Genomic DNA, 9,189 nt, shown 5'->3' with positions numbered 1-9,189 from the left:
CCAGCTTGCAGGACTGGCCTAGGGTAATTTTTAGGGGGGTTTTAATTATATTTTAATTCGACAAATATTTAATATTCTTTTTAATTAATTTTAAATTTGTATTGTCTTGTATGTATTTTAAATAGATTGTCAGCCGCCCTGAGTCCTACGGGAGAAGGGCGGGATATAAATTCAAATATAAATAAATAAATAAATAAATCACTGGAGGTTTTTAAAAAGAGACAGGACAGCCATTTGTCTGAAACGGTATAAGGTCTCCTGCTTGAGCAGGGGGTTGGACTAGAAGGCCTCCAAGGTCCCTTCCACCTCTGTTCTGAAATGAATTGAAGCCTTCCTTACCTCCACCCCTACACACATACATAAATCTAAAAACAGATGTCACAAGACTCATGAACATCAACACGGAGAGTGAAACGTTCCTCCACAAAAGAGGAAGAGAGCAGAAGACAAAGGAGAGGCAAGGAGGGCAGAATGTCATATGGCGTCAGAAGAAGCAGCCGTCTCTCATCTCTTCAAGGTACAAAATGTCCAACGCTGGGCTACCTGAGCATCTTTCACCAGCATCTGACTGCAATGGGCACATCCATATACCTTCTGCACATGGACTCAATTCCACTGAGAAGCCTACCAAACCCACATCTTCTCAACTTCAGTGAGCACTGCCTGCTTACTGGAAAAAACCCACATATTGTTTTGGAAGAAGACAAACACAAGGATGCACAACTATAAGCTGCACAAATAAGCAACTGCAAAACTGTACAGAAAGACTGCCTGGCATGCTGAAGAAGGTATCAAAAGCTACGTACTGTTATTAAGGTTGCCTCCAGATCCTGCATGGTCACCCTGAAATCACAAAAAAACAGACGTGGTTTCACATAGATCAGGGGTCCCCAACCCCCGGTCCGTGGCCCAGTACTGGGCTGCGGCATGCCAGCAACCTCCAAGGTCCCTTCCAGTTTTATTCTATTCTAAGTTCACAACTGAAGACTGCCTTCCAAATTAAGGGACGTTACCTCATGGAACCTGAGTTTTGACTTCAGAGTTTCAAGCATTTGCAGACTCTCTTCTTGCTGCTTTTCTTTTGTGGCCAGAAGCCTCCTAAGATCATCTTTCTAGAAGAGAGCAACAGGTCATTGCTACGGGGAGCCAGAAATGTCTGTTTCTCTTTCTGAGATAATATACCTTTACAGATTTGATAAATACACATAGGCCCCAGTGTATAGCAGTCGAGCAGGCTAAAGTTACTTGAGACTTAACATATGCTGCCATTACATAAATCCTGGTGCATTAGCACAATCAACCCCAAATGTTTTTAAAGGGTCTATTCCCACTAATTTATGATTTTAGATTTATCAGGCAATTATCTAAGACAGAAAAAACAGATTTCCTTTCAAGTTAATGAGAAAGAACAATAGAAAGAATCTCTTCTTTTTTTACCTCAGTTTCAAGATCATCAGCAACCATTTGCTCCTAAAAACAGAACAGAACACATTCAGCAATATCTGAGATTGTTTCTTCCATCATTCATGAATGGTTAGTGCTATAATTCACCCGCCAAAGGGTATTTTTCCTTTCCAGTTCATAGACTGTCCCAGATTTGGCCAAAAATATTCTGCGCACAGATTTCTGCATTCATACCCCCACAAAAATAACCCTAAGAACCAGATTTGTTCACAAAGGACCAATCCTGTCCTTTCCCATTCCAGCCCCTGGCCCGTTTTCTGACAGTTCAAAGAAGCCACAATTCTAAGACCAAAGTTGCAGAAGGGAAGAGGGAAAGCAGAGCAGCCCGTCTTGATATTATCTTCTTTCCTTCCACGTGAGAAAGCTTAATCAAGCACATCAGCTGAGCCGGAAGCCATGCCAGCAGAGCTTTTTAAAAATATTGTTCTGACACAAGAGGCAGAACAGTCAATCAAAAGTAGAATGTTTGGTAACAACAGTATGGTTTGATCCCCAAATGCAGATTAGCATTTAAACTTCTACGTCACTCTGTTTAAAATGGAAAACCAGAGAAAACGAACATGTCCCTCACTCTAATCATGACGAGAAGCCTGTTGCAGAGGGAAGCCAGGGTGACCACAGAAATGTCTCCTGGTCCCAACAGCTAAATAATCACCCCTGGACTATACCCTCTCCAGAGGGCAAAGTTTCTCCTTGGGCACACTGGTCACTGCTACCACTTTATATTCACTGCTGCTGAAAGTGGTGCCAGATTCCAGCAATGGGGACCCAGCTTCAAAAGGCAGACTGGGGACTCTTCTGCCAGAGAACATGCCTCAGAATAGAAAAAAAAATGTCATCACCTTTATTCTAACCATTGTTCAGAAAAGGATGGTGGGTAAAAAGAAAAAAAGAAAGGGAAATCTGGGGGCTGAATCTTGATAAAATACTACCCATCTCAATTAAATGTTAAGCATGCAGCACAAACTGGGGTTTGTTACCTCGTTCAGCTGCAACTGCAGCCCATTTATTCTGTCTAGTAGGATTCGTTGGTCCTGCTGGATTTCCCTCACTCTTCCTTTTAAGTCTTCATTTTCTCTTTCTAATTCCTGGGAACAAAAAAATAATCTTATTCAAGCTGAGGATGCTCACCAGGCATTACAGCTAATTGTAACTCCCACCCCAAGCGAGGCCTTCTCCTGTATAGGGATATCCAGATTTCTTTCCTGGGTTCCCATCGCCAACCGCAAAAGACCCGACTTCTCCCTGAAGCTACATCTGAGCCTCCTGCCCTCCCAACCACTCCTCACTAGCAGCCAGTGGCCTCTTTCTGTCTACTGACTTATTCACACGCATCCCCCATCTCTGCCAAACACTGCTCAGCTGCAGCCCAGGAATGGCCCCAACAATGTAAGGACCTGCCCCAGCTGGTCCCTCAGGAGAGCAAAACTCTTGACTCCATTGAGTTGAATCAAAAGAACTTTTGCTGAAAGTAGTCGCAGAAAAGTCAGGTGGAATCTGAAAGTCCCACGCAAAGCACAAAGCAATTCTGACCAGTCCACTGGCAGCCAATGTGATGCCACAAGGCCTGCCATGGCCCAGAAGAGCACCATGCCACTCCAAGATTTTAACCTGTCCTTTGATGTCCATCAATGAGGCATTCATGCAAGTTAGACATGTTGGCAAAGACCATTATCTTTGTCTTTTGGTGATTCTTTTGTAGGTGTTCCCTTTTGCAGGACTGTGCAAATATCCCCCCAAGGCTAGCAACTGTCTATCATTTGTACCAGGCATTGCAAGACTCTGAGAAGTGGTTTAGGAACAGATTGAGAGTTTTTAAGAGCTGACAGATGAAGTTTTTTATTCTTTTCAGAGTCAAAGGAACTTCCTTCACCTGTACGTTCTGGTGCTCCTTCAGAAATGGTTTATTGCTCACTTCGTCCAAGATATTTGGTTGAGTCCATTTAGGTAGCATGCCAGGCACCTAAAAAGTAAAAAAATGTTGAAGTTCATCTTCAATAAGGAAATATTTCAGCAATACTAGTTACCTCAACTGCACAGGTCCCCCTTTCCTTACATTCACCTTAGGCAACTGCAAACTTGACAGAGATGGCAAGCTTGACCACAGATGCTGGTAAAGAGGGCTGATTGCGTTGAGAAAGGCCACAATCACTGATGATGCCCACAATATCTCTTCCCCAGAGGGCAGACCTTCCTCCAAACCACCTCCAAAGGGCAGAAATTAGAGGCTTACATTAGACCTCTCCCAGAATCCTTACCTTCAGTTGCTGCCCTTTCTTCATTATTTCGTAACCTGCTAAAAAATAAAGCTTATGTTTAGATATTCCATCCAAGCTCAGGCAGAATGTAAAAAAACAAAAGTATTCTTTAGAAACTACTAGTCTGCATCTTCATTAATGTTTTATATCCAACAATACAGAACATCGACGCCAAAAATGATTTAGAATAGCCACCTCAAGCTGAAACCCTTTGAGGTTCAATGGAGTGCGCACCCGCTAGCCACATGAGCTGGATCTGCTGAGAGGAAAGCCTGAAGGGAATCTGATAAAACCCTAGCAGCACTGGGCAAACAAGAAAAGAACAGATGCCGCTTTATTTCAAGGGCTTGTGTGCCCCTCTCATCAACTATGCCGCTGTGGCTCAGGAGGAACTGGAGATCCAAAGATGCTTTTTTTTCCTCACTAGGCAACTGGACTGTCTTGGGGAAATACTAGACATACTGTAAACAATGTTAAATGGGACAGAAGTTAATTAGTAGTTCCTCTCAAAAGTATCAGCAGAGTCTGGCCCACAAAGAGTCCAAGAAGACGACATTCTGCCTTGAGGAACTCACTAATCAAAGAAGACTGGAATCTCATATGACATTTTTCAAGATTCTGTACCTAACCTCTAATCTTTGCATTAAACCTATTACTTAATTCCTACTTCCTTGAAGGTGCCCTGCGAGCAGCTTATAAACCTTGTTTTCATTAAAAAAAACAAACAAACAAACCAGCAGCTTGCTTGTTTGCGTTATTTATTTATTTATTTGTTTATTATATTTGTGTAGCTGCCCATCTTAAAGTCTGGGCGGCTCACAGCAACAATAAAATAATAGAACCATAAAACAAAATAATTAAGCAAATGATTACAAAGTTTCATGGCAGAAAGAAAGAAAATAACTCTATATCGATTAACCCCCCAAATTACAAGAGTTTTCATCACTAAGATTGCTGGGGGGGGAAACAGTTTTGGAGGCTTTGGGGGATTTTAGGACAAAAGCACTTCCAAAGGAGGAGGGCAACAACTAAAAAAAACCAAAACCCTTGGAACTTCTGGCAATGAACAAAAGGACGGAGAGGCAACCTCTCCCACGGGATCTTATCCGATGGGCAGAAACAACCAGGAGATGGCAGTGTCCTGGGTGAAGAAGACATTTCCCCTGAAAATATGAGGGAAGCTGATGTACCTTTGCTGGATTCTTCAAAGGCAGACTTTATCAGAGACAATATTTCAGCACTGTCCCCAATTCGTGCATAATAAAAGCAGTCGTGGCCCAGCGCGTCAACCAAAGTAACATCGGCTCCATTTTTGAGCAAAACTTCTACAGCATCCTTACAGCCGTACTCGCAGCCCAGCATCAGAGCGGTCCTGCAAGGGAATGAAGAAAAGGTGCAAGTACAGCAGGTGCCGGCTGCCCAGGATTTTGAACATGTGGCCATGAGGCTACTGTGATAGTCCTAAGAGTGAGGATCATTGGCAAGTCACTTTTTTCAGTGCCCTTGTAGCTTTGAGTGGGCATTCAACAAACAGAACTATCTGTATTCTGGTGCCAGCTGCTTGATTATTTCTGCTTGATCCCTCTTGCCAGTGCACACCAAATTCAAGGAAGGCAAGTCAAGATCTTTCTGAGTCAAGTGTGAAATGTTTCTATTTACAGAATCCGTGGGGCCCCAAATTCGCAATTTCTTGGTCTCAGTAGGGTTTTACTACAGAGAAACTAACTCTAACGTGTTCCAGAAGCATATAGGTAGCTTATCTGCAGATGACTTGCAGGAAGATATCTTACCGATTCTGCTTATCTCTTGCATTGACTTCAGCACCTCTGTCTAACAGAAACTGGCATACAGCTGGACGGCACATCTGAGTGGCCAGCACCAAGGGTGTCCTTCCATCCTGTAAAAAGAACAAAAAACGTCTTCTGGGGAAGAAGAAATGGCAGAGCAGCTCCTATGGCGGAATGAAGTGCTGGCAATCTTCGATAATTCCTCTTCAGATTACCCACAAGTGTTCCAGAAAGCTCACAAAAGAGCCACCACGGCTCATAAATGTTTAGACAAAAGATGGAGTACAGGAAGAAAAGATAATTTGTTGTATTTTAAGTTACTACAATTATACTTGTGATAAAGCAGGAGTCTCTTTTTCATTCACTTCATTCATTTATTACATTATTTTTTTCTTTTCTATTTTTCTTCTTACTTTTTCTTTTCCATACATTCTTTTTTTTTTGGCTTGTATTTGTTTTTATTGATGTACAGTGGTACCTGCTTTGAAACTCATCAAATTTGACTCAATGCATGTTGATGTGAAAATTTTGTCCTGGTACTCAACGCACAAGCTAGAATCTGTCATTGTCGGCTGCCTTGTGACTCACTACATTATTCCTTATAGGAAAAATGTGTTTGGTACTCATCATTTTTGGTACTCATCACACCTCCCGGAACCAAATAACAATGAGTACCAAGATATCACTGTAATTGTACTGTTTAATGAAATTTTATTAAAAAAGAAAAAGAACCAAGAACTTGACCCATCCTGAAAGAAGATTCTGAAGGAACTTACAGCATCTTTGGCATTCACCAAGGCTCCATGGTCACACAGCAACTGTATGCTGGATGTACAATCCGACATTGCTTTGGGAAGCAAAACAATAGGTGTTACTGGTGGAAAATTCAAGATTCAACTACTGGCAGGTTATTATTGGCTGTAGGACCCATGGAACATGTTTCTAGACTGTTTTAATAATACCTAGTAATATCTAATAGCCAATGTCTCAATCAGAATGCATCGGTTTCAAAGTAGTAAGGTAATAATAAAAAGTTCCTTAACAATTATCATTCATCTTTTGGAGAAACACAAACAGCATCTGCGCTAATCATTGGCTTTTCCGTGTTGTTAGTAACACTGCTAGTTTTCTCATTATATTAGGAATTCTGGCTGTACACACAGCCTGTCCCTTACCCGCATCATGAAGAGCAGTACGTCCTTGCAGATCCACATTTTCTGTTGAGCAGTTGTACTGTAGAAGAGCCAAGCATATCTTATTACCATTTTGTAGATATTTAATACCTTCAATATTTAGCATTGTATTTTAATAATAGCAGAATCTAAACCTGGCAACACTTCAAGCGGCACTTCAAATGCATTTTCATTCAAAAATGTTACGTGCATGGATCAGGAACACTCATTTAAGAACCAGACTTAATATGTAACATCCTACCTACTCCAATAATGTCTACAGGAACATTAGCAAATCAGCTTTCTACAAAATCAGTCCACCAGCTCCACATGGTCTCTTTAACTACAGGGCTTCCTTTCTAAGCATTTTCCCTCCTACCCCACAGACAGATTTGCTGCACACAAAACCTGCAGTGAACTCCACTGACCTTCCTCATCTCACAGAAAGAGAATCTTGCACATGCACAGAAAGCCCCTCTGTCATGCAAGGCTATTCAGCTTCCTGCTTAATGTTTTTACATGTTTATTGAAATCCACTGGACATTTGATAACTACCATATATAGCTAATCAAGGTCCTGAATTTTCCCCATGCAAAGAAACAAAATTCCCTATCATGCTTTCTTTTCTACACAACATTTAACAATTTGTCAACTATTTAATACCTGCAATAGTTTTTGCAGACAAAGCGCATGTCCATATTTTGCTGCTAAATGCAGAGCAGTCCTTCCTGAAGAGAAGAATTAACAAGGAAATTCTGAACATAGCCAGAATATATATGCTATATATATATATAAGCAAGGAAATGCCTATTCCCCCCTCCCCAAACACCCAGAGATTTATACATATATAGATAACCCTGTGTAGCTCGCAACTGCAGATTAAATTGATCCCTATATTTGAACTGAATTATATACCTCAAGGAAAAGAAAGAAAATTGGGTTTTTAAATTAATTTAAATTGATTTGTAGTGCAGAATAAGTAGTTCCTTTAAATAGCTCTCTTTTTTATTTTGGGATGGTGGTGTTGGTCAATAAGGTACTACAGTTCCAAAGTACAGGCAACAAAACAAGCAACATGGAACCAAACAGGCTTACAGAGCCAGACACACAATACATTAGTTGGCCGTTCAAAATTGTTTAAGTAACAACATGCAATTGTTCTATTTTAAACAAGGAAACCATACCTGCTACATCAGTGGCAACAATGTCAACTCCATGAACAAGAATAGCATTCAGACAATCAAGGTTACCCTTTGAGGCTACAACATGGAATCTGAGTGAAACAAAGGGTAAAAAAGTCATGTCTTGCTCACTTGCACAGTTTCATTCTGTACAAGTAAATCCTACCAAGTCCAAGAGAATTTGCTCCTATTCTAGAGCTGAAATTATTCCAACATGTGAGTTGGAAGAGATAAATGTTTTAGAAGAAAAATATCCAAATAAATAATCTTGAACATGACCTTCCTGAGCTACAGCTAAAGTAGAACTAAATCCTGAACTTTACATAATCCACTAACATGTGCAACAAATGAAGAGCTGCCCATACAGGTTTTCCCCCCAAATTGCCATGGGTTAGGAGGGAGGCCAAAATAGTTGCAATCAGGCTTCTCCTTCTACTTACGCAGATCTCCCTTCCAGATCTAGTTTTGTGGGGTTCACTCCTTTTTTAGCAAGGACAGACAAGATCTTCTCCACATCAGCCCTTTCAGCTGCTTTCATCAAACGATCATCGTATTTGTTCCAATCTGCAGTCAACTGTTTGAAAAATGCAAAAAAAATATAATAAATGTCAGTATTGGAAAATCTAGCAGGAATTCCAGAACATATTTGTTTCACGCAAAGAGTGAGGATCTCCAATAAAAATGGATGAGCTCAAAGAATTGTTGTTCATCTGGCACATTGCTAAAAGGAGAGAAACCACTTGAAAAGTCAGGCTGTAAGCACTTTTGCAGGCAAACTCCCTGGAGGAGGTGTTACTCTGGTCTAAGAATACAAGAAATAAATCTACTCAATTACATTTTTAGCAGCCACTTTAAACTGAGGCACAGTATTGTTTCTTCTACAATATGAGCCTGACACAGAGCAGAGCAGTATATGCCTGAATGCTCTTCAAGATACAAATGTCTTCAACAAAAATTGCAACCTTGGTTAAACTTCTGGAGGAAGTTTATGCAACCTCTGGAGGATGTCAGTCTTGAAAATGGGTCGCTGGAAGTTGTACCCCAATAAATAAGGGAAACAAGAAAAAACAAGAATGTGACTGAACTTAAATTTAAATCCATTAAACATGCTACAATTTATCATAATAATTAAAATAATATTAAAAGTTAGAACTGGGTAGCAATTGCAGATAAGGATGTGGGAGCCATAGCATCTCAGTGGCCTAGTAGATTGTACAGTGAGGGGGGAAAGTATTTGATCCCCTGCTGATTTTGTACGATTTTGTACGATCAGTCTATAATTTTAACGGTAGATTTATATGAACAGTGAGAGACAGAATAACAAAAA

General features: G+C 40.7%; 1 protein-coding gene across 1 annotated transcript in view; it reads right to left on the bottom strand.

The window, feature by feature from the left end:
* Window positions 1-8,436, bottom strand: part of LOC107300610 (uveal autoantigen with coiled-coil domains and ankyrin repeats) — a gene marked incomplete at both ends in the record, with an annotated part of 13,724 nt that extends 5,288 nt beyond the window's left edge. The window contains 13 exons of the mRNA XM_029287024.1: window positions 807-843; window positions 1,014-1,112; window positions 1,438-1,470; window positions 2,445-2,552; window positions 3,338-3,396; window positions 3,710-3,757; window positions 4,913-5,094; window positions 5,513-5,619; window positions 6,286-6,356; window positions 6,685-6,742; window positions 7,345-7,409; window positions 7,866-7,954; window positions 8,303-8,436. Of these exons, the coding sequence (XP_029142857.1) occupies window positions 807-843; window positions 1,014-1,112; window positions 1,438-1,470; window positions 2,445-2,552; window positions 3,338-3,396; window positions 3,710-3,757; window positions 4,913-5,094; window positions 5,513-5,619; window positions 6,286-6,356; window positions 6,685-6,742; window positions 7,345-7,409; window positions 7,866-7,954; window positions 8,303-8,436 (1,090 nt within the window). The remainder of the gene's footprint in view (window positions 1-806; window positions 844-1,013; window positions 1,113-1,437; window positions 1,471-2,444; window positions 2,553-3,337; window positions 3,397-3,709; window positions 3,758-4,912; window positions 5,095-5,512; window positions 5,620-6,285; window positions 6,357-6,684; window positions 6,743-7,344; window positions 7,410-7,865; window positions 7,955-8,302) is intronic.
* Window positions 8,437-9,189: the final 753 nt, after the last annotated feature.

The sequence above is a fragment of the Protobothrops mucrosquamatus genome, unplaced genomic scaffold (genome assembly GCF_001527695.2).
Source record: "Protobothrops mucrosquamatus isolate PMUCROS unplaced genomic scaffold, P.Mucros_1.0 scaffold7634, whole genome shotgun sequence".
In the NCBI taxonomy this organism is placed as follows: domain Eukaryota; kingdom Metazoa; phylum Chordata; class Lepidosauria; order Squamata; family Viperidae; genus Protobothrops; species Protobothrops mucrosquamatus.
Note: the sequence above shows the minus strand (reverse complement) of the source record. Positions and strands in the feature narration are given on the sequence as shown.